At 36.7% G+C, this 26,729-nt stretch overlaps 1 protein-coding gene across 2 annotated transcripts in view; it reads left to right on the top strand.

Moving 5' to 3' along the window:
- The window catches only part of dntt (deoxynucleotidyltransferase, terminal), a 132,348-nt gene that overhangs the window by 61,646 nt on the left and 43,973 nt on the right, over positions 1-26,729 (top strand). For both annotated transcript variants that reach the window (XM_051918090.1, XM_051918091.1), the window contains 2 exons: positions 12,867-13,115; positions 15,693-15,776. In XM_051918090.1, the coding sequence (XP_051774050.1) occupies positions 12,867-13,115; positions 15,693-15,776 (333 nt within the window). The remainder of the gene's footprint in view (positions 1-12,866; positions 13,116-15,692; positions 15,777-26,729) is intronic.

The following is a 26,729-nucleotide window of genomic DNA, read 5'->3' as shown; positions in this document are numbered from 1 at the left end:
GACCGCTGCCGGCGCCGAGACCTCAATCAATTGGCAGAAGTGTTGGGTCAGTGGTTCTTCATCCCTTGCTGATCGAACCTTTAGCCCTGGGTCTTCGACTGTCATACGACCGAACACAAACACACCAGTTTTATTTCTTAGTGTGTAACTCACTGAGCTCAGTTCATTAACAGGGAATTGAGAACAACTTGTCCCCAAAAATAGTAGATGCACACACATTCTTGATCAAACCAAAAATTTGGTCCTGTTGTACATGCTTAACATATGTTTTTGCTTTATTGCTACAGTATAATGTATTTATGAGGATAGATAAACATAAAATAAATAAATTATTCATTTAAATTCTTTCCTTTAATCCAGTTTCTTTCAGAAAAATAAATACAGCTTTATTGATCTGTTCTTCATTTAATATATTCTTATGGTTCAACACACTCACCCCATATTTCTTGAACTCATCTTTTAACCTTATTCTTTGTGTCTCATATTTAATGCAGTGACAAATAACATGCTCAACTGACTCTTCTTCCATTCCACAATCGCACATACCTGAAGGATGCTTTCTCAATAAATACACTGTTTTTACAGCAGCTGGTTTCATGGTCGCAATTTCAAAAGTGCTCTCATTCACTTCTCTCATTGGCTGTTGTTAAAGTGACGTAATCTTCCTGATTTAAAATCCTAAATATCAAACATGTTTGATAAAAATATATATATTACACATACATACATACAGATGGTACTCAACCAGAATGCGTTTGTCGTCGCCGCGGGTACCATTGCGGTTTGTGCCGGGAAATTCATTTCCCGAGAATCGGAGAAAAAAAAAAAAACGCGTCCATGACATTGGTCGGTTCCGATGTTCGGCCCAGATTATCTGGTAATATGAGGCGTTTAGAGATCGAATCTTTAACCTCCCGATCTGTTCGTGGACACTTCGAGGGCCGCACCAATTTTTATCAAACATGTTTGATATTTAGGATTTTAAATCAGGAAGATTACGTCACTTTAACAACAGCCAATGAGAGAAGTGAATGAGAGCACTTTTGAAATTGCGACCATGAAACCAGCTGCTGTAAAAACAGTGTATTTATTGAGAAAGCATATATATATATATATATATATATATATCACATCACACACACAAGCGTGCGCAGGCGACTGCCAACAAAACACAGACATCTGATGCAGCTTTACTCACCGCCCGCGATCTGCAAATCCAGCGTCGAACTGGGACTTGTTTACAAAGTATTCATCACCAAAATCCCGGGAACATCCAAACATACATGCACAACTCCGCTGCTGCCTCGGAAAAACAAACTTCACCCCCTTAACACTGGGTTCTTTGGGAAGCTGAAAAAGGTAATCTTTCCCTCACAAGCAAAAACACACTCCTTTGGTGACAGGAGCTGCGTCTCATTTCGGAGACTGCGCCCTCTGCAGGTTGCATTTGAAGGCTGCATACATCAAGGATGTCATATTTAAGAAAAGTAACCGTAATAAAATTGATATTCATTGTGAGGTGTAAAATACTGTAATCTCTTTCTTACGTTGCAATCTAACGGTTATTTTTCTTAAATGAGACTGCCTCGATGATGTATGCAGCCTTCAAAGGGGGCAGCCCCTGAATTGGGACACAGCCATTGTTGAAAAATCTCTCGGCTTCCGTATCCCGAATGAAACACGTTGATGGGCGTGCTCTCGCTCTTGTTCTGGGTGATGTGTGTGTGCACGCTTATCAGGGAGAAGTGCCTATACAAGGAATTCCACTCTCTTTGGACGTAATACAGGCCAAACTCAAAAGAAAACCACTCTGAAACCCGTACCAAAACTGGAAGTAGTGTATTTGGCACAGAAATACTCTTTCATTCGTCCAACTCGTGTTTTGAAACTTTGGCCATGTTTAGCATGAGAATGCAACTCTTTAACAGTGTAAAAAAGTCAGAATGCATGAAATAGCATTATACCCCCCCTTTAAAGACCTATTTTTACTTAATTTGTGAAGTAATGAATGTATTCATGCTGATAAAGCAGTATTAAATAATTGTTTGATCTAAATAAAACCAGTTAATTTAGATGTTAACATTTTTAAGTTTCCATATATAATATATATATATATCAGGGGTATATATATATCAGGGGTATATTTTACTTTAGATATTGTTTCCAAATACATTTTAATGTCACTTGTAAATTGTTCAAACATAGGCATTTTTTCAAACAATTTGACTTTGAACATAATAATGAGCAAATATGATAATTAAATTAAAAATAAATACCAGATGTTGTTCACCTTGACATCACATCAGCTTAAACAGACACATTAACTTTAAAGCACTGAACCACAAGTGACTTAAATTCTAAATGAAAATCTTACATGAAACCTTCTTTATTTATATTGCAACATCCAAATTGGCTAATTTTTTACTAATTTACTAATTTTTAAACAGAGAGTTTCATTTAAAAGTAGCTCAAGCTCATATTTTGTTTAGAGAAGGGAACACAAAATATATTTTAACAACCATAACTTAAAATCATTATGCAAACCAATACAGGATATAAATTCCTCAACTGAGTGTAAAGGAAAATCACTTGCTTCTACCATTTTCTCTTTTAGTGTCCTTGAGTACTGATGCAAAACATAAAATATACAAAACAATGCAAGTGTGCACATTACGCATGTACAATGAAGCCACATGCATTTGCATACTTGATTGTTTCTGGCCTCAAATAGTGGCAGTCTACTGCATTATTTCTGTCAGATGTCTCAAATAGCGTGCAGATGTGAAGTAAGTCATCTGTAATATCCTCAAAGAATTATGCACACTATGCATACTGTGATCTACCGCTGCACAGCAATTTCAGCAATCACATTCAACAGTTGCAGCAAATGCTGGTGAATCAAAGGCGAGCGTGGTTCAAACGTGCTGTGCAAACACAAGCTAATCTTTGCTCTCGGGGGTGCGGGTTTAAAGTCTCCGACTCTGACTCGTAGCCAATGTGACATTACATCAGCCGTCGTCATGGTGACACACTTTCTGTTGTCCTCTGCGTCAGCTGTTTGTCCCGGCCTTCAAAGAGACTGAAAAAACATCAAATGCATAAAAATGCTGAAGCATCAGATCGTGTTTGCAAAAACATGTATGCCTGGTTGCACTGTTTATGTGTGTGTGGCTGTTCTGATTTAAAAAATATAGCTGATATTGTGGCTGTCATCTTAGCATGGATTAATTTATCTTGAAACCAACATGAAGCCATAGCTGCAACCCATTTTATTTCTGTAATCAGACATATTTCCCAGTAAAACAGAATATGCATTAGGAAAAATGGCTATATTTTGGGAATTTGTTTTAGAGGTGGAGTGAATTGTAAAGACAAAATTTTCCATTGTTGAATCATTCAAAATAACACCAGTAATATGAAGGAAGTAAAAAGGTTTGATGTTAACTTTAAAGGGGACCTATTTTCACAAGATGCAATATAAGTCTCTGGTGTCTCCAGAATGTGTCTGTGAAGTTTCAGCTCAAAATACCCCACAGATCATTTATTATAGCTTGTCAAATTTGCCCCTATTTGGGTGTGAGCAAAAACACGCCGTTTTTGTGTGTGTCCCTTTAAATGCAAATGAGCTGCTGCTCCCAGCCTCCTTTCCAGAAGAGGACGGAGCTTTAACAACTCGTGCTTCGGTTGCTCAACAACAACAAAGCTGGAGAATCTCACGCAGCCAAAATGAGGATTGTCAGTAACGATGTTCAGCCTTACATTGTTCAAACCGGAGTCGGACACTGATGGAGAGACTCAGGAAGAAGTTACAACTTTTAGAATGAAACTGGACGTTTCTGAATGGTTAGTGGATAAATTTATGTAGTTGCTGTGGAGTTGATTCAACTCATCGACTAGCATGTGCCGTCATGATAATCTTTTGTGCAAATCCAGCGTTGAATTGACCCTCGTTTGTGAAGCAGTCCGGCGTAAAATGACGGCATGGCAACAATAATCTACTACAACAACTCTTCCTCTTCTCTAAATCAGGTCAACATGGCATCGCCCCCTTTGTTGCATGTTCTCAGGGGCGGGGTTTATGTAAATTTTGGGGTTTGTGATGTCACCAACCGGGGAAGAAGCTCATTGTAGTCCCTACCAGCTGTTTGTTGAAGTCCTTAAAAAGTGATTTCTGTAAAAGAAAATATCTCCCTTTGCATTGAACTTTGAGTGTTGTAACTTGCAGATGTTGTTTATGATCAAACAGCAACATTACACACTAACAAAAGTTAAAAAAGTGAAATATAATCAAGGACCCCTTTAATATAATTTATAGATCATTATATGTTGAGAAAAAGGTTTCTTGGGAGTGATTTTTTTTAATTATAATGCTCTTGTAATGATTGCATATGATCCCTGGTTGAAACCATTTAAAAGCTTAAAACTGTGTTTATAAAGTAACTACAGGATTTCATTAAATTCAGCTGAAAGTATTTAGATGTACAGACTGCATTGACTACATGAGGCTGAATTATATTAGCAGGAGAATACTGATCGAAATGGCTCTTAATTCAGTTTTAATCAGTGCATTAAGGACTGTTGAGATGTTTTCTGATGAAATAATGGCTTGTAGTATGTGTCCTGATGCAAAGCAAAGCAATGTTCTCTGTAATGTGCATAAAAACGGCTCCTCGTATCATGGCTGCGACTCCAGGGAATTCTGTGTTAATCTCCACGAAGCCTGTTCATTCCCTGAGACTCATCTGTGCGCGGTGAAAGTGTCAATCTGTACGTATCTAAATGAACGTGAGGCCACAAACCTGTAAAAGCGCCGGTGGGAGTGTAAAGTTCTGAGGCTGATCTACTGACAATGTGCAAATTAAAAAACACAAGATGCAGCCATATCAAGTGCAAAATGCTTTAAGACATGCTTTTTTTGTTAAATAATGCTGCAAATACCAGTAAAATGACTACCATAATCCACACATTGCCTGATTTATTTAAATAATCTCCTCCCATAAATTTTGCATCTAGTAGGGAAACTCCTACAAATGCATATGCAATAAGTTCAGCTGCAAAAATATTTGTCCACAACTTTTCACTGCGTGTCTTAAGTAAATCCTGACAGTAGTTTTTTAATGCCAAAAGAGGGTTTGCGCTGGCGCAAGCTGTTAGTAAATCCGACCCTAAGACTGAATGCCAGTTTGTATGCTTCTTATATGCACTTAGAGCATGTACATTAAGCACATAATTTTGAATATTATGGTACAGTGAGATTCTTTGGCTAAATTGTTGTTGTCTGTCTGAGATCACAACATTGCATACTGGATGTAAAGCGAAAAAAATGTAAATGAAAACTAAAAAAGAAGCTACAAGTGCTTATGCTTGTTTAAAATAAGTGAATGAACTACTAATCCCATAAAGCTTTGCAACATTTGATTAAAAAGCAGATTTTTGTCTCGTTTTCCAGTAGAAATATCTAAACATTCTTAAATCAAGATACATTTACTGGAGGAGCAAAATGACTGAAGATATTAAGTCTTGCTTCCTGAAAAATGTATCAAAATGAAGTGAGTTTATGCTTAAAACATTTGCCAATGCTTACCTCATTTTGACACAAGTCATTTTACTTCTCTGGTAAATGTATCTTGATTTAAAGGGACATCGGATGCAAAACTCACTTTTACTTGGTGTTTAAATATAAATGTGCATCGGCACCCTAAAATGGTAAAAATCCACCCACTCCTTTTTTTTTAATCCCCATAAATCACAAGCAGTGTCTCAGAATAAGCTGTTTGCAGTTTCTATGCAATGTGACGTCACATTGCACAAGCCCCGCCCACTGCTGCTGACGGACTCTGCCGTATTAGTATAGACCCCGCCCCCAGGGAGCTGTTCACAGTCCACCATGTTTATCTTCTTGCCAGGGCATTTAACAGCAGCATTCAAGAGATGTATTCTTATTAAAGCTACTAAAGTTATTCAATCAAAAACAGTGAGCATTTTTCTTTTGTTTTTAGATTCATATTAACAGCATATACAGCAGTAGGTACTGTATATTACGCTGCTGTCTCTTCAATACACAGATCTAAAATAGACGTGATTTCTTTTCTTGCTGTTTACATTCACAGACATAACCGGCTGTGTTTATGTGAACTTTGTGTGTTTTTGACATAACCTTGTGTGTATTTAACAGTTTAACTGCAATAAGACGTTAAAGAAAACTTAGTTTGATACTCACAGGACGCGCCATCTGACATCCAGCTTTCTGTGCACATGATTTGTATGTGTGCGCTCAGAAAACCACATATCAGAAGTTTAGACTGATACGGCTTTAAAACGCATGCAGATAATAAACTTTCATGATGACGAAGAACTGCAATGTCACATGAAATTGTGAATGCATCTGTAAGTGTTATATATAGCTGAATCTTTGCTTCATCTCTGCTGTGCTTTAGGTTCATCCGGAGCAGCTGAAGCTGCTTCAGCCTCACATTCATTGCCAACTTAAAAAGTCAAACATTTGCAAAGTCCTCTTCCATTGCATGAGAAATTGAGGGCAATCATAGCTCCAAAAGCATGCACAGATCCACAGGAAATATTCCACCATCTGGGCACCTTTGCCTTATGAATCAGTGTCCTATGATTTGAGACGCACTAATCCTAATCTCACATACTGTCCGGCACAGATAGTCATGAGTGTTTGGATGCAGCCCGAGTGTTTTTACAGAAATATACTGAAGTCTGCTGTTCTCAGAGAGACTGTTCACAAATGAGATGTCATTAATGTAAGTTTTGAAGAGATATTTCAGCAGTCTCAAACTGTGCTCTGATTTGATACAGAAAATATTTACATTTATGCACTTAGCTTTTATCCAAAGCGACTTAGAAAAGAGGAACAAAAGATGAACTGTGCTGTTATCCATCTTCATTTTATTGCTTTACTCTTACTACTGCATATGGCATGGATTTCCAAGCTTTTTTTTTTTTTGTCTGATGAGCCTGTTTGACCTAAAATATTCACTTGAATTATTGTAAGTTGATATTTCAGTAATTTAACATTGCATTTGCATGTTCACATTTCTCTGATGTCAGTTATTGGTCACATGACATGCAGATAAACAAACAATATTTAATCTATAAACAATGTTTAATCTGTTTTTAGTAGGCCTACGTGTTTTATTTTGAGATATATATATATTTCTTAAAGGCACACTATGTAAGATTTTTGGAGTAAAATATCCAAAAACCACTAGAACAGTTATATATTTTGTTGACTTGTGTACTTGAATTATCTAATATGTTTCCAAGAATATTTAAATTCAGAGAAATAAGACATTTTAATCAGGACAAGTCACCATGGAAACACCAAAGACGCTTAAATATATTATGTGTTTTATTAGACAGGCGAGCTACTGTTTGAATGGATACATTCATCGACATAAAACTAATCATGTTATATAGCTCAACACAGTAAGTCTTATTGTTTAAATCACGTTTTCTTGATTTACCGTGAGTACCATGTTTTACCATAGCTAATGTCGATCTAGCTTAGTGCAACAAGTGTCTCATAGCAGCCGCCAAGCGAACGCACAGAGTAGCACTATAACAACTTTCAACACAGAAATATATCTAATATGATAAACAGCGCTGTGTTACCCCACATATGCTTGACCGGAAAAAGCAGAAGCGCTCGTCTGCAGCATAATAAAAGTTCTGCTGCTCTCGAGTCGTGTGTCGCGCTCATTTCTCATTAGCAATCGCTCCAGCGGCCTCATACAGCTTCCACAGCACTCGGCCCTGCTCTGCATACTACAGTAACGTTAATAATCTCATCCATGAATATGATTTCTGCCCGAGTCCTGTCCTGATTCTTTTCCACCGGCTGTAGACGTAAAGACAACACCTCCCATGATTCCGCGAAATCAAGGTGTCATCAAGCTATATCTTTGTTTTGAATAAGCGACCTCTAGTGGTGAAAATTTACATAGTGAGCCTTTAAAATGAAAATTTGAAAAAAAATAAAATGTATAGAAAATATTGAATTTGATTTTTATGATTTAATTAATTACTAGATTTTCATCAACTCTTAAACCCCTGTGCTTCCTTCATGAAAATGAAAAACTATTGACACATTTGTGTGTGTTTTTTTTAAGGCGTCACAAGAATTAGAGGAGAAACATCTGAGATAAACGTGATATATTCAGCTCTATATTCTAGCTGAGCCCCCGGCGTGAGTTTTTTAAGGAGACCGTTATTTTAGAACATTATTTCAGAACGTATTAATTCCTTGGCGACGCGTCAGCCACACTATGACAGATATGTATCGCGTTTATGTCGTTTTTCCTTTTTTATTCAAATTATTCACAAACTTGTTAACTATATCATGAATTATATGATATATTCCGATTGTCAAATATGTGGAAGTGAATGTGTTTTGTCCTTCAAACACATTTATAATGATAATGTTAGTTGATATAACGCACAATCAGTTTGTACCACAGTTCAGAGGATCTGTCGGATTTACATCACGTAAATTCATCCATTTTCCCCGAAATACAAAACTAAGTGGCCAGTGAACTGGAAGAAGAATAAAGTAAACTTTATTGATTCATACATAATGTTTATCTGATATGAATAAAACACTTGGTCAAATTATAATTGAATGGATTATTATTGCAGCTTCTATAGACAAATATGTAAATATGTCTTCATTTAAATGTCTGAATTAATAGTTGTGATATATGACAAGTGTAAAAGCACATTTGAATTTAGCAGTGACTGAATGTTCTAATCACATCAGTGCAATCTTATGTGTCAAAGGGTTAAAATCAATCCCTTTTCAGTTGTGGAGGGGGGATAAATTGAAACTGAGGGGGCACAAATCATATCTGAAGGGGCAGTGCCCCCTTTTGCCCCCTCATGGGCCTGCATGGCAGTCTCACATTCCCTGCTACAGTATCAGGGTGTCGTTGGCAGAGAAACGAAGGTTTACACTGAGCGTCTCGGGGTTTAACGGATGGAGAGGGCGGCGGGAGCTCCAACCCTCTGGCAGTTATTGCTCTTTAAGACGAGCGCTTCAGATTTATGGTCTGTGAGAGGGATACAGTAGTGCAACAATTATTAAGGCTGCTGCAATTAAACTGACAATTTGTAATGTAAATCGTCTTAGTTCTGCCCCCATCAGGCGCTGGATAATCAGAGTGGCTCGTAGCCGGCGGAAATCAATTCTCAGGCCCTGACTCCATCTTTTTTTCCCCCCTCTTCCTTCCCTTCTCTCATCTGTTTATTTGTCCCGCCGCTCTTATACAATCTTTCTTCACTTGCTCCATTAGCATTATCTTTCTATTTATCTCTGTCTGTCTTATTTCTTTCTTTTCTTACTTTCTTTCTTTCTTATTTTCTAATTCTACTGTTCACACTTTAGTATAGTGATTTTAATAACCCTAACCACATCATCAAAAGTTTACATTACAATATTAATGTACCATTTCTCATTTTCATTAAGTTTAACTTGATGTGCTAAAATAAGTACAACTAAAGCTGAGATAAAAATGAATAAAAATTATACCGACAAAAAACACGTCAAAAAATTTTTTTTAAATAAAAACAGAAAATATAAAAGTAATATTAATTAAAAAAATAAAATAAATAATAAATACTAATTTAAAATATTAATAAAAATTACAAGAGTATCTCAATGATACTAAAGTAACTAAAGTCCCTCCATCCATTCATTATTTTTCTTTCTTTTTATTTTTGTAAACCTCCACTGCTCTTTGTTTATTGTGACTGTACGGAGGAATAGTCCTGAATTGATTTAATTTCTCGTGGAGTTAAACCATTTAGCGCAGACGGAGAAAGGCGTCCCGCTGCTACGAGATCCAGACTTATAATTTAACAGGAACCGTATTTCAAGTTCTCTATTCTTTCACAGAATGGGAAGTAGTTCAGGTTTGCGGCTCTGCTCCAGTGAATCGCACAAATGGGTCGACTATTAGCAGACTTCACAATGACTTATCCAATCACACATCTTTGTTCAGTTTATTTAGCGGCGCTCTCGAGGAGCGTGTCTTGCGTGTTTGCAAATGGACTTCTTTCTGTCCGACACTAAATCATTTGTTAAATCAAGCAAACTCTTATTTAAGGTGCAAATTACATCTGAGGCTGATGGCTTCAGGTTTGTGCCAAAATAACATGGAGTATGAGGGGAAAATGGACAAATTGAAAAATTATGCAGAAACACATTTATGTGGTGTGTGGAAAGTAAATGCAGGAAGAGTATGAACTGTTTATAGATGTACTTTTCATTTGTGGATGTTTGTCTCAAGTGTCTGACTGATCATTTTTTTTATGTGAAATATACTGCTTTAATAATAGTTTGAGGTCATTAAGATTTTTAAAGAAGCTTTTCTATGCTATTCAACAAGGATGTATTAAATTGATCGTGTATTTGATGTTTTATAGTGATTTATATCACTTTATAAATTAAAATATATTATTATTATTATTACTATTCAGTAAATACTGTGCAATATCTGCTGTAATAATTTCACTCTACACTGTAAAAAAATCCTGTCATTTTACAGCAAACAGGCAGCTGTTGTCAGAATAATTCTGTATATTTACAGAACCTGAAAATGTTACAATTTCAAACTGTTATTTACAAAAAATACATGCAATTTAAACAGCCATTTTCTGCTGAATTAGCAAGGCCACACTAAACTCTGTTTTGTACCTTTTAAAATACTTTGACATCCACAATAATAACACTGGAGGTAAAGAGAAAGACACATGATGAAACAAAGTTCATCACAAGTAACTTTTATATTCTAATATATTCACACAAATGCAAAAAAAAAAACATCATGGCAACATGTGACCTTAAAATAATGCATTCATTTATCAACATAAGATGTAACATAAAACCCTAATGTACATAAGAGATTGATAACAAAAACATAATTATTAAAATTAAAAACCATCAAATGTGAGCTGTGAATTCTGTAAATGTTAGTTTACAGCTTAACACTGTGAATTATAAGATGATTTGTTCTTTTTTACTCTCAGAAATGGTACATTTAAAGGGATAGTTCACCCAAAAAGTACGTTTCTGAAAGGATATTTTTGAAGCACAAAGTGGGCGGAGCCGGTCGTCGGCATCTTGGCAGCGCGTCACTCCCGGACAACCAAAAATGGGCCAAGAGGTGGGACGTGGGTGGAGCTGAGGTGCCTAACAGACAGAAGACAAACGGCTAGTAGTGACAGCAGTAGCAATCCACCTGTCACTCAAGTGGTCACGCCCTTAATTATGCAGAACTTTAAGGCTTAATATAATTTAAAGGGTTAGTTCGCCCAAAAATGAAAATTCTGTCATTAATTACTCACCCTCGTGCCATTTTACACCCGTAAGACCTTCGTTAATCTTCGGAACACAAATTAAGATATTTTTGTTTAAATCCGATGGCTCCGTGAGGCCTACATAGGGAGCAATGGCATTTCCTCTCTCAAGATCCATAAAGGTACTAAAAATATATTTAAATCAGTTCATGTGAGTACAGTGGTTCAATATTAATATTATAAAGCGACGAGAATATTTTTGGTGCACCAAAAAAAATAAATAAATAACGACTTATTTAGTGAAGGCCGATTTCAAAACACTGCTTCAGGAAGATTCAGAGCATAATGAATCAGCGTGTTGAATCATGATTCGGATCGTGTGTCAAACCACCAAACTGCTGAAATCACGTGACTTTGGCGCTCCGAACTGCGGATTCGACACGCTGATTTATTACGCTCCGAAGCTTCCTGACGCAGTGTTTTGAAATCGGCCATCACTAAATAATTCGTTATTTTTTTTTTTTTTTTGCACACCAAAAATATTCTCGTCGCTTTATAATATTAATATTGAACCACTGTACTCACATGAACTGATTTAAATATGTTTTTAGTACATTAATGGATCTTGAGAGAGGAAATGTCATTGCTCCCTATGTAGGCCTCACAGAGCCATCGGATTTAAACAAAAATATCTCAATTTGCGTTCCGAAGATTAACGAAGGTCTTACGGGTCTGGAACGGCATGAGTGTGAGTAATAAATGACAGAATTTTCATTTTTGGGTGAACTAACCCTTTAAATGGATGAGTTATAAAAAAATCCCCCCCCCTCACAGTTGACATGAAGAACAAAAATAGCTATATAGACTAAAACCACTTTTTGTACCAGGCTGTAAACATATTTCTGATGTGAAGTTGGGCATTTTAACATGGGGGGGTCTATGGGATTGACTCCCTTTTGGAGCCTGTCTCTAGTGGCCAGTCAGTGAATTGCAATTTAAGTCACTTCCGTGTTAGATTAAAGAGAGAGACCGGAAGGTTGCCGCTTGGTCATTACTTACTCACCCTCATGTTGTTCCAAATCTGTATGAGTTTCTTTCTTCAGTTGAACACAAAAGAAGATATTTTAAAGAATGTTGGTAACCAGACAGTTGACGGCACCCATTGACTTCCATAGCAGGAAAAAAAAAAATACTATGGAAGTCAATGGGTGCCATCAACTGTCTGGTTACCAGCATTCTTTAAAATATCTTCTTTTGTGTTCAACTGAAGAAAGAAACTCATACAGGTTTGGAACAACATTAGAGTGAGTAAATGATGACAAACTTTTCATTTTTGAGTGAACTATCCCTTTAACAGTATTTTACTGTACAATTACATGTAAGGTTAGATCTATTACAGTTAAGGGAACTTACTGTGGCATTTTTACAGTCTTTAACAGTTTTTTACAGTGTATTCCATTCCAAAAATAACCAGTGACAAACAACCACAAATGCTCATATTCTAAAAACAAAACAAATGAGTATAAAATAAACTTTGTATTTTTCAGAACATCCTGCTGTACTCAGACTTCCAGGAGTCGACCTTTGACCTGAAGCAGATGCCGACTCATCAGTTTGAGGCCATGGATCATTTCAGCAAGTGTTTCCTGATAGTGAAGCTGAAGAGAGAGCAAGAGAGCCGGGAGCGAGAAACGGACACAGGAGCGAGTCGGGACTGGAAAGCCGTGCGTGTGGATCTGCTGGCTCCTCCGGTGGAGCGCTACGCCTACGCCCTGCTGGGATGGACGGGCTCCACGGTATGAGCACCATTACATATCAGAGCTCTGATTGGACTAAATGTGGACTAAATTAACCTCATTGGCTCTCGTATGTCGAGTGAGCATGTGTGAGCTTTCGTTTACCATGTCCCTGTCCCAAATGGCCCACTTCATATGCACTTTCAGTCTTGTGGCTGCCGCATGCACGTGTCCATTGAGACCGTAGGGTGTCCCATTTGCCATTTTAGGTTTCAGAAGCGTGCACGCGAGCGCCCTCTTTGCGGTTGATATGCGCCCTCAATGCGCACTTTTGCTGACTTCTTCCCGACAATCAAAGTGGTGTTACGTCACGAAAGTGCAGACTCATAGGAAGACTGCAAGTGTTTAGGGTGCCATCTGGGACAGGGCCCATGTATGTTTACTGATCAGTGTTTATATGTGAATAAAAGCCTAAATTAAATCTGTTCATCATGTAAAGTGACCGTGTCTCTTCAGAAGAGATATTTTTTGAATGTTTTGAGTCTTGGGTGAACAGACTTTCAATGGAGGGACAGAAATCTCTCAAATTTCTTCATTGTATTTTTGGATGAACTATTCCTTTAATGTGATGCATATTTTACATAAATGAAAGATTTCTGCACTTAGACAATTGTGGTATTGTTTATTATCAACTATTTGCTTCTATTTAGTTTTATTCAAATAATCCTAATTTTAAAATGCTTAGAATCAGCATAAATCTGTTCATTGTGAAAAAATTATTCAGTTAAAAATATGAACTTGGTTAAAATATGGCATGCTGTGGATCAAGCAATATTCAATTAGTTAAAAGGTATGAGATTGAAACAAATAGGATTTATTGATGATAAATATATTAGTGTATTTAAAACACATTCAGTTTATTAGTATTATTTCAGATATCTGAGCTGTTTTATGTTTGACTGACTAATGTGCATCACATTTTATGTTAAATGCGTGGAAATTTTATATGCAATTCAAATGCATAAATCTATATATAGTATCTATTGTGTTTCTGTCCCTAAACGTCCCATAAGCACGGAGGAAAGCGTTTAGGGGCGTCCAGAGACAGATACAGTTTGACTTGAGCTGTTTATAGATGAACCCTAACCTTGAGCCTTAGCGCTCACGTCCCCTGCGTCGCTTCTGGGGGCCGTCTGCTCCACGTGGACGCTCGACCCATCAGCTGTAATTACATTCTTCCACTTACCGCCTCCTGGGGTTTGCTATCCCATGATGCTTTCAGCACCCACGGCGTGTGTAGGATCGGTGCAGCGTTTGAGGGAGATGAAGATGGAGAGAGGAAGTTAGTTTCTGAGGCTTATCATTATACCATTATGTGCGTCTCATTAGAAGTTCAGAATACTTTAAAAATCAATGTATTCATTTATTCATTCCTGCTCTGTCTGGATGTTTCATGGCATCCAATAGTGGAGTTTATTTCAAGCCCGAATAGACCTAGAGGAGCTTTAGATAATGACAAAAAACATTAAAAATACTGTATGTTTAAAGAGCTTAATGGAGAAGCGTTTAAATAGGTCTGCTGGCCATGATAAGAGTCTCTAAAGAGATTGGTGGTGCTTAATACCATAAACAACAACAGGACGCCGCATCAATATACAGTAGTGTGTTTAGGTTTTAAATCTCATTTAACTGTGTGCTTTATTTACTCAAGGGAAATATATAAACAAGAAATAACAAACTCCATAATATTGCTTAGCAGCAGAATGTTTGCAGTTTAATTCTTTAGATTATTCTGTTTGTGATCTAACTTTCCTCTAGTAATATTATCTGTATTTGATCAAGAGGGTCTCATATTATAATACACAAATACTGTAGCACTTTATCCTGGATCAATATCAACATTCATGTGCTTCATTTAATCTCATTGCGCTGTACAAAAATCATTTGAGATATTATAGATCACTTTTTTATTTTCTCCATGTAATAAACTTACATGATTTTATAAATGTATGATGATAGACTAATGGCGAAAGAGCCATTCTGTCTTGTAATGTGAGTGTCATGCAAAGAAAATCTATTAATTCAAACTATAGCCTCACATAATTGTATCTATATAGTCTCAAATATACTTATTCAACTATTATAACAGTCATTTTAATTTCCTCATCTGTCGACATGATGCCGGTGAATTGAAGAGCTGGTTCAAACATATTCACTTCGCTATGATTGGATGCTTTCTGAACTTTCTGTTTTCTCACCGCTGTCATTTTTGTTGTTTATTTTGTTATTGAGAGGAAAGCGCAGCGCATATTTACATATTCATCTAAACGTTGCTCTCAGCAGCGTGGATGGCGTCAGTATGTTCGTTAAAAATGTTTATTCTCTGCAAAGGTATTTAAATCTTTTCACTTCTAAGTGAAGAAGAACAAGAAAGAATGTGGCCGTGAGTATATCAGGGCATTGAATCACGTCCAGTCTCTTGTGCGTTACGAGCATGAGCAGTAAGTTTCTGACTACAGGTGTCGCTAATAACAAGGGTTAAACGTGCTAAAAACATGGTAAAACCATGTCATTTTTAGTAAGTAAACCATTAGGAGTCTGAGTCTTTAACTTAACTGTTTTCTGTTCTTTTTCCAGCTGTTTGAAAGAGACCTGAGACGATTTGCCAGGCTGGAGCGAGGAAAACTGCTGGACAATCACGTGCTGTATGACAAAGCAACGGTATGAGACACACACACACACACACTCACACACACACATACACATTACTACACGAACACTATTACTGATAAGAGATAGTTTACGAGGAGAAGGACCACTTGTAGAAAATAAATGGGAGAAATTTCACCACTCAATATGATGACTGAGAGAATGAATGTCTTTCAGTTAAAGGGGTCCTTGATTATGATTTCACTTTTTTATCTTTAGTTGGTGTGTAATGTTACTGTTAGATCATAAACAACATCTGCAAAGTCACAACGCTCAAAGTTCAATGCAAAGGGAGATATTTTCTTTTACAGAAATCTCTTTTTAAGGACTACAACAAACAGCTGGTAGGGACTACAACAAGCTTCTTCCCGGCTTGGTGACATCACTAATTTACATAAACCCCGCCCCCGGGAACACACAACAAAGGGGGTGAGGCCATGTTGGGCTGCTTTAGAGAAGAGGAAGAGTTGTTGTAGTAGAGTGTTGTTGACATGCCGTCATTTTACGTCGGACTGCTTCACAAACGAGGGTCAATTCAACACTGGATTTGCACAAAAGATTAACATGACGGCACATGCTAGTGGATGAGTTGAATCAACTCCACAGCAACTACATAAATTTATCCACTAACCATTCAGAAACGTCTAAAAGTTGTAACTTCTTCCTGAGTCTCTCCATCAGCGTCGACTCCGGTTTGAACAATGTAAGGCTGAACACCGTTACTGACAATCCTCATTTTGGCTGTGTGAGATTCTCTAGCTTTGTTGTTGTTGAGCAACTGAAGTGCGAGCTGTTAAAGCTCCGTCCTCTTCTGGAAAGTGGGCGGGGAGCAGCAGCTCATTTGCATTTAAATGGACACACACAAAAATGGCGTGTTTGCGTATGGCGTGGATATTTGCTATAATAAATGATCTGTGGGGTATTTTGAGCTGAAACTTCACAGACACATTCTGAGGACACCAGAGACTTATATTACATCTTGTAAAAGGAGCATAATAAGTCCCCTGTAAAAGACCTTTTGTTATAATCACAGGCTGTTTTCTATTCTCCAGGGCGCATTTGCATTAGATGGACTGACATGATAAGTACTGTGTTTTTATGATACCATTGTTGTCAGATTTGACATGAATTGAAATTTTGAAGATTTTCCTTTCGAATAGTCTGGAGCTGTACTTCCATGACAAGAAAATAGCTGTGTGGATAATCTTTATTGTGCTGGCTGTATATAGAAAGTAAAACTGGCTGAATCTTTGTCTTTGCCGCTGTAACAGTCTTCAGATGGTTGATATGTTGATTCAGCATTCGGCGTTGTTTTATTTTCCCTAGAGAACAGCAGATTTTTCCATCTCTGCTCCCGTCCCGTTTAGTGTTGATTGAGTTCAGAGGGCAGGAGTGTTTCATTAAACTTCCAAGAGGCCCAGTCAGTAAATTTTCTTTCTGAAAAATTAAATTTTCCCCCTCAAAAACATTACATTGTCATCTCTGTCCACTCGAATGAATCTAGGCGATTAGACAAACAGATGTTGATTAAGGTACGAGTTAGTCTGTGGATTTTGTCCACTCTTCACATGAACTGACAGTGAACTGATTCATTGTTTCCTGCAATTATGATTCATATGTACATACATTGTGAAAACTGGATGTTTTAATCATTCAGGGAACATTCAGAAATAAGATTTTTTATAAATTTTTGGAACGTTAGCAAAATGTTTTAAGAATAAATTTTTGTTAGCTCGGTATATGATGCTTCAGATGCAAAGTTTGTGTGTGTGTGTGTGTGTGTGTGTCTGTGTGTGTTGTGCAAAATTCAGAAATGAAGAACTGTCTTTCTTTCAATTCATGAGCATGAATTTCAATTGAATTGACCACGACATACAGGAAGTTGAATTGGAATTGAAATAGATCTATTTATGTATTGATCAGTGACTGTGAGGCCTTTAAACTTCAGACTTCAAGGCTTTTTAAACTTTTAAACAAGTCAGAATTCAAGGTTTTGGTTTTGTCATATGAATTTCTTTGAATGTCTCTTCACTTTAATTCTGCTTCCACATATTGAAACTGCATGATTTTTGTTACCTCAATTCTGTGGCATAGCCAGAATTCTATTTTTGAGGGGTCCCATCTAAAAATGAGGGGGCCACAATAATTTATATATGTATATATATATTATTGTTATTAAAATATTATTATGCTTGTTGTTGTTGTCTGTTGACCTTGTACAAGCAGAATGTGGCGGTTGGTCGGTGTAGTATTTGTCCCGCCCCTCCTCCGCTGTGATTGGACGGCTGGGTAAAATGTGACCGTGATGAGCGCTGCGTACCCAAAGTTGAACATTCTTCAACTCAAAGCGACCGGTGCTCAGCACTTCAGCGTGAAATAGACGCTCAATGCTTCGTTACACTCCCGGCGTTTTAAAAACACGGCTCTCCCATTGAAATCAATTGGAAAAATATGCTAGCCTCAGAAAAAATTCTTTGGTGGACACATGGCTTTACTTTCACTGTTTATATTATTGCTCTATCATATTTTATCTTTAATTTAATAGCACAGTGAATATTTAGAGCTTCTCCAGCAGGGCTCAACCAGTCAAGAGCAGTGAGTGATTTTCTCTGTCTTTTGTTGTTAGATTAATATTGAGGACAAAGACCGCAGTAGTAGGTTTATTAGGCTGCAGTCACTTTAAGAGCTGCTCGTATCCAACATACTGTTACACACGTCTTCTTTTCAACTGTTTAAGTTCACTCAAGTCATAACCAATTATGTTTCACAAAGATACTCGCCTAGACAGGCATTTAAACATCATTTTGTGTGAATTTGTCCGTTCACGTGCTAGAAGACCTGAAAGAGGACTCGATTTAATAGGCTATTCGCGCACTGTCCGAGAGGCAGCTTTCTGGGTGCGCGCTTTGGATCTTTGCGCACAGAAAACTTCTTGATAACATGATTTGATTATTGTCGCCTTCCTGTAATAATGTATGGAACCACTCGTTATTCATAAATCATGTAACAGTTCATGTTTTTACTTGCACATACATAGCATTGTGGCTAGATTGTTTTGCTTGGGAAACACTGCTCATATTTTGTTTAAACTGTAAAAGTCTGGTTATTTCTTAACCTCTATTAAGTGCTAGTTACACTTTTTTCACCTTTCAGTTGTTGTGTTGGGCAGTTAAAATGTAAATATGGTGAGCAGACAGTTTATCTTGACATATATGAATATTTAGAGCCAATTAATGCAAATCCCATACGTGCTCAAAGGTTATAAAGAGGATTAGAGTCATTTGACCTCATTCAGAAATGCACAAATGTAGCATGATGGGGTTATGATTGAATTCTGATATGAATCAGTCCTGATTCTCTTTCATATTCTGATGTTGAACATTAGAGTCGTATGTTAAATAGTTGCTGATATTTCATCATGTTTATAGCGTTCAGGTCTGGCTGTTATTGTCAGTTTGTTTGTGCGTTTTTGAGTGCTTTGGTTATTGTGTTCAGAGATTTCATCCATTAACACATTTTCACACACACACATGCATAGATGCACATTAGCAGACCGACTAATACACACCCACACAACATGCACTTTAATGGAAAACACAGTTTCAGACTGGCAAAAAAAAATAAAACCTGATTGAAAAATTATTTTCTACAGAGGTGCAAATTAACTGTCGGGCTTAAAAATATATTGCTTTTCCTCGACAATAACTAATCAAACGTGAGGCCCCGACGGGGCGGCAGGCGTCGGGTTCTGGCTTAGTTATGGCACTTGCCTCATATTAACATGCATTGATTTTCCTACAATTTTTCCATAACGCAGCAATCCGTCAAAGTCGGCTCACAACGGTCGGTGTGACAGCTCAACGGCAGGCGTGCTGACAGACAATCAGGCCGGACTTCTCAGGAGGATTTCACCAATGAGCCAGCATTAATATAATGTGTCCTGTCATGACTGTGACATGCGGAGAAACGCTCCGATCGCTCAATTTCTGACTGGGATGCAGGGAGATTGATAAATGCTGGAATGTGTAGCAGTTGTCATCTCTCTCTCTCTGTCTCATATTACTGCCCTTCTGTCTTTTCTAGTTCATGCAAATGTCCTTTGGCTGTGGGGCGCGCGGAGCAAAATGGACAGTTTCTTGTTTGCATTTCAGATCAAATTGTACATTAGAAAACAACATGTTCCCTCCAAACCAAATGCTGACGGGGAAAAAAATACAGAGTCACCAAGAAGTAAGTCGCATTTGATACAAAATGAAAGGGCAAGTGTGGTTTATTGTAAAGAAAGAAGCACAAACACATTTTACGAGCAAAACATTTGACAAATAGAAGTTCGTTAGGGTTGCATTTGTCTTTATTTGCATGTGTTTTGGTGATTTTTAGTGGATATGTTAAGTCAGTTCCCACAGTATACAATACGTTACACAGTGACTACCATTCAAAAAACATTTTTTTTTGTTTGAAGAAATTAATTAATTAATGCTTTTGTTCAGCAATGTTGCATTAAATTAATCAAAAGTGACAGTAAAGACATTAATAATGTTACAGAAGATTTCTGTTTCAAATAAATGCTGTTCTTATGAACTTTCTATTCATCAAAGAATCCTGAAAAATAAAATGTACGACATTTCCACCAAAATCTGAAGCAGCACAACTGTTGTCAACATTGATAATAATAAGAAATGTTTTTTGAGCAGCAAATCAGCATATTAGAATGATTTCTGAAGGATCATGTGACACTGAAGACTGGAGTAATGATGCTGAAAATTCAGCTTTGAGGAATAAATTACATTTTACTGTATATTCACATAGAAAACAGCTATTTTAAATTGTAATATTTCAAAATTTTTACTGTAGTTTTGATCAAATAAATGCAGCCTTGATGAGCAGAAGAGACTTTCAAAAACAATGAAAAGTCTTAACCTTTGAATGGTAGTGCATATTTAAGACTTTTACTTTTCAAATCGCATCTGTTTGTCAGTAGATGTATATTAGACATGTTGGCATATTTAGGATGAGAGGTGGAGAAATACACTATAGATTGTGTTTGTGATGACTGTTATCTTTTAAAATCAACATGCAATCAAAAAGGACCGTTTTAAGTTCTTAATACATGTTTCTGGTATTATTTTGAGTGATTCACCATGATTGTCTCTGTGATTGTTCATTAAAGGGAAGATCCTTTTCAGCTGACATATATTCTGATGTTTAACAGCCATTTTCACAATCCAATCAATTCCTAATGGATAAAATCAAATCCCACCCTATAATTTTTCCTCATTGAATCTCCTGTTCAGATTATTGAAGGATAAATGGTTTGCAAATTGCATTGCATGTTGACTTTAAAAATTTTGTGTTTTCTGTAATTGTTTACTCACCCTTATGTTGTTCCTAGAATATGGTTAGTTCACCTTTATGTGACTTTCTTTCTTGTGTTGAAGTAAAAAGAAGTTATTTTGAAGAATGTTGGTAACCAGACAGTTGATGGTAGCCACTGACTTCCATAGTAGGAAAAAAATGCTATGGAACTCAATGGCTAGCGTCAACAAATCTTCTGGAAAATATCTGTTCACCAGAAGAAAGAAACTCATACAGGTTTAGAACAACATAAGGGTGAGTAAATGATGACAGAATTTTCATTTTTGAGTGATCTATCACTTTAAGCACATTTGTATGCACCGCTGTACAAGATGAATGACTTCAGTAAACAGTCACATGCACAGAAAAAAAAGGTTGTTAGATGATGGACAGTGTGAAAGCTCCTCTGATATGTGCACTTCCTCATCTCTGAACTCACTGTCGTGCCCTTTTGATTCATTTGCATGATCCTGTCAGAAGCCCACTTCACATGAGATGGGACAGGCCCATCTGCCACTCTCAGTGTCAATATCTGACACGTTTGAAAGCACAAATCACTATTTTAAGATGTCTGTGTGAAGTGGAAGGGCAGGGAGCATGTCAGTGTTTTGAGAATCTGTTGGGTTTATGCTTTTTGTTGAGTATCATATTTTATACGTCAGGCTCATATAGTTTGGTATAGTCAGAATATGGAGGCATTTACATGCACATTCTTAAAGGGGTGGTTGATTATGATTTCACTTTTTTAACTTTAGTTAGTGTGTAATGTTGCTGTTTGATCATAAACAACATCTGCAAAGTTACGACGCTCAAAGTTCAATGCAAAGGGAGATTTAAGAACTACAACAAACGGCTGGTAGGGACTACAATGAGCTTCTTCCCGGGTTGGTGACATCACTAACCCTAAGATTTACATAAACCCCGCCCCCGAGAACACACAACAAAGGGGGTGAGGCCATGTTGGGCTGCTTTAGAGAAGAGGAAGAGTTGTTGTAGTAGAGTGTTGTTGACATGCCGTCATTTTACGCCAGACTGCTTCACAAACGAGGGTCAATTCAATGCTTGATTTGCACAAAAGATTATCATGACGGCACATGCTAGTCGATGAGTTGAATCAACTCCACAGCAACTACATAAATTTATCCACTAACCGTTCAGAAACGTCTAAAAGTTGTAACTTCTTCCTGAGTCTCTCCATCAGTGTCCGACTCCGGTTTGAACAATGTAAGGCTGAACACCGTTACTGACAATCCTCATTATGGCCGTGTGAGATTCACACCCAAATAGGGGCAAATTTGACAAGCTATAATAAATGATCTGTGGGGTATTTTGAGCTGAAACTTCACAGACACATTCTGGGGACACCAGAGACTTATATTACATCTTGTAAAAGGGGCATAATAGCACCCCTTTAAACCAATTATGTGTGTGGTCGTGTAAACGCATTAAACCGTTTTCTCTTATTGCCATAAGGTCATGAGCGGCTTAAGAATAAACCGATGCCCATTACCCCAATTTCTCCCGGCATGTAAACTTGTGATATGTAACAGGAAAGCGTCATTATTTCCTGGTAGCGGAGGAGAAATATATTGCAAACTCATCTTGTGTAGCCGAAGGACAAGTGGTATAGATGTAGAAAATATGAGAGGAGAATCCAGCTGACCTTTTTAAAATACTCTGGGGTTTTTAATGCTTTATTTAACATCACAACTCGCATAATAAACAGTGAATGCTTAAGTTTTGACGTCACCACCGGGGAATAACCTGTTTTTTTAATACAGTCTAGTAAACACAGTTTATTTGCATTGCCAGGTTATTGATTTGCATGTAAACCTGTAAATCGGGTTATTTCAATAAACTGATTTTTGGTAGTTATCAGTGTATTGGTGTGTGTGTAAATGAGCTCAGTGAGATCTTTATAACAGTATAGCAGACTACTTTCATAAAATGCATATAAATATCAATATCTGCTAATAATATGTCTTAGTAAGATGATATTTAAATGCTTAGTTTTATGATCAAAGTTTTAAATGCAGTGCAATACAATGATGATTGGGAGATGAACAAATAAACCTTCCTCAAAAGCCTGAGGATCATATTTGATACTCATGATTGTTCTATAAAATCATGTCTGGATAATCAAATAAACCGAAGTTCATCTTGAAATATTACTAACATTATCAAAGTTATTCTAATGTTTACTTGATGAAAATCAGTGCAGATTTCACAGCAGAAAGACACGAGCTGAAGGAGGACGTTTGTACAATTATATTAAAACAGTCTATCAATCAGACGACAGAAGGACTGTAGGAGATTGTGTGCAAATATCATGTTAATCATCTTTAGAAATGTGCATATCAAATATGATAACAGTAGGCTTTATAGGGTTAAGATAGAAACGAATACAACATAGTCAATGTTGATAAGACAACATTTTTAGGTGTCGACCCACCTATTGTTTTTCCCAGGTAAACACGACTTTGCTTGATCATTCATGTGCACGAAACTGATTTCGGACTCTTTTTGAAGGCCGTGTCAGGCACATATGCTTTATCCGTCACCCTCTCAGTCTGGCACACTCATCAATTTGTTGTCGTGTCTGAAGGTCAGTGGCTCGATCCGGCGAAGATGTCCTCGTAATGGAGTCTGTGAGTCGCTCCTCCACCCCGAAGCCCCATTAAAACCCTAATCGAGCTAATGAAGATCAATGAAGTATCAAAGCTGCCGCCGTTTCCACACTCCGTTGAGTCGCACTTTTGTGTTCTTCAGCGCGAGAGCGAGTCATTTCTTCTTCTTATGCTTAATTAAGTGAAAGAACATTTGCCTACCACTGCTGAGATAATGACACTTTTATCCCGGTGAAGTGCTCTAGTTTACTTCTGTTTTGCATTTGGATTCTGACTCCTTTTTCTCTCTCTCTCTTCTTTCTCACTTCGGAAGGATGAATGTGCGACGTCTTGTTTCTGACAGATGAGGCGGCGTGAGCGCGGGTTGGCGAAGTCGTTTTGGCAGGGCTAGCTAATCATCCAGCGCCTTGAGTTGACAAGGTTACTCTGAGTTCTTTTGATCGCCAACTTAGTTCAGTGATCTCCTCTATGGGCGGAGATGGCTTTGTCACATTACAGAATGATTAAGGGGAGGTAATAACGGAACATGCTCAAATTATACCAATTACATCCCAGCACTTATGCAAATCCATCCAGAGCCTCCACTGAAGATGAAGCGGCTTCCATAAGCTGGTAATTAGCGACTAACACGTCTGAATTGCACAGTAATATTTCTTGGCATGTGATGGTGGACTGAAAATTTACTTTGTGATTTACTTTGAAACAATTTTCGTTCAGAAATTGCTAGTGAATTTCACAAATAATTACAAAGGAATGGCAAGTGACACGTTGAATTAAACATAACATTTTGATGCATGTAATGCATAAATGGTTAACTAAAACTGTAACTAAAACTAAAACGTTTTTTTTTGGGTTACATTTTATTTTAAGGTGCCTTTGTTACACTAATTATACATTTAAGTACTTAGTAATATCAATTAACTACATGTACAATATATATATATATATATATATATAATCTAGGGTTAGGATTAGGGTTTGGTTTGGTTTAGGGTTAGTTGCATGTAATTATGCATAATTTATAGTTATTACTATAGTAACTGCATGTAACATATGTAACAATGACACTAATGACACTTTTGTTACTTGAAATGAAATAAATGTTAACTCAAACAAACAAACAAACAAACAAAAAAAAACTTATTTTATTTCAGCTAGGAGCCAAGGCAACATTTCTCACTTTTATTTAGGTTAACTTTATGTATAAAAAGAACCAGAATAAAAATTTATAAATTGTATAGACATGTTTTAAAAAATAATAAAAAATGGCAAAAACACAACAAAATTACTAAAACTAAATTTTAAACTAAATAAAATCATTCAAAATATTAATAAAAACTTTAATCGGATCACAAAGATACTAAAATAACACTTTCATTTACAAACCCGCAAATAAATATATATGTATATATATGTATTTGCGGGTTTGTAAATGAAAGTGTTATTTTAGTATCTTTGTGATCCGATTAAAGTTTTTATTAATATTTGTTTTTTTTGTTTTTTTTACAGTGTGGAGTATTTCTGACCAAATTAGACCAAAATAAGGCTTGATTTTAGTTTTATTGATTATTATAGAGTTTTTAAGGCCTGTGGTTTTGTTTGGAGATTGGCCAGATTGGCTAAACCAAACTGTTTTGTGGATTTTTTTTGTCTTTGTCTTTCTCGTCTTTATGCCAGTGTGCTTCTAAAAGACTTTCTTGAACTAGATATGTGCTTTTAAAACAGACTTTCTCTTCTGTGGTAAACGGATCAGAATACTGATGTCATGCTCTGCAGTCTTGAGTGGGATTTTTTGTGATATGAGAAAAGCAATTTCCTGTTTCAGTGCATCAACACAGAGTGTTTTATGAGGTTTTTACGTTAAGTTTAATGCTGAATGTTGTTGCATCAGACAACAAAATATTAAAGAGGATGCCATTTTATTTAAAGAAAGATGCATAAACACACTTTACAAGAAATCCTCTGTTTCAGAGTGTTAAGATTGATCAATTGAAATTCTATTTAAATTTTCTAATCTGGTAGCCATTTTTCTTAGTTCCAGTTGTTTTTGTTATCTGTCAAAAATATGCATATATATGGTACATTTTGCTTGGTGCAAAACTTTGGGGTCAGTAAGATGTATTAAATTAATTAAAAGTGACAGTAAAGACATTTATAATGTTACAAATGATTCTATTTCAAATAAATGCTGTTCTTTTGAACTTCTATTCATCAAAGAATCCTGAAAAATAAAATGTATCACAAAAATCTGAAGCAGCACAACTATTTTCAACATGTTTCTTGAGCAGCAAATCGGCATATTAGAATGATTTCTGAAGGATCATGTGACACTGAAGACTGGAGCAATGATGCTGAAAATTCAGCTTTGATCACAGGAATAAATTACAGTTTAATATATTTTCACATAGAAAACAGCGATTTTAAATTATAAAAATATTTCACAATTTTACTGTATTTTTGATCAAATGAATGCAGCCTTGGTGAGAAGAAAGCAGAAAAAAAACAAATAAAATATTACCAAACTTTTGAATGGTAGTGTATATTTTTCCTTTATGCGGCATTTCAGAAATAGAGACTAGTTTTGTTAACTACCTAGCAACAGTAACAACCCACAACACCCTATATAGGTGACCTTCACATGAACAATCAGCACTCAATGTTTAATTTTTCGCATTAAAATTGAATCTGTCGTCTAATGCAATAAGCTTCAGGCATTTATAAATGTGCTTTAAGTGTCCGAATGCTTTCGGGGTCACTGTATATGTGTGTGTGTGTGCGCTGCTTTGTCCTCTACTGTTCGGCTGAAGGTGGACGATAATTAATATGTGTTCTGGGCTTTGATGAATGAGGACATTGGAGGATTTCATCAGCTATAGACAGAACGGTTCCCTCCCTGAACAGGAGGGCCGTCCGACCCCGCAGACACCTCCGAAAACAACCCGCTCACTTTAGAGGTGAACGAACGTCCGTTATCTGACTGAAT

The sequence above is a fragment of the Ctenopharyngodon idella genome, chromosome 13 (assembly GCF_019924925.1).
Source record: "Ctenopharyngodon idella isolate HZGC_01 chromosome 13, HZGC01, whole genome shotgun sequence".
NCBI lineage: Eukaryota > Metazoa > Chordata > Actinopteri > Cypriniformes > Xenocyprididae > Ctenopharyngodon > Ctenopharyngodon idella.
The sequence above is the reverse complement of the archived record's forward strand: the minus strand, read 5'-3'. Positions and strand labels throughout refer to the sequence as shown.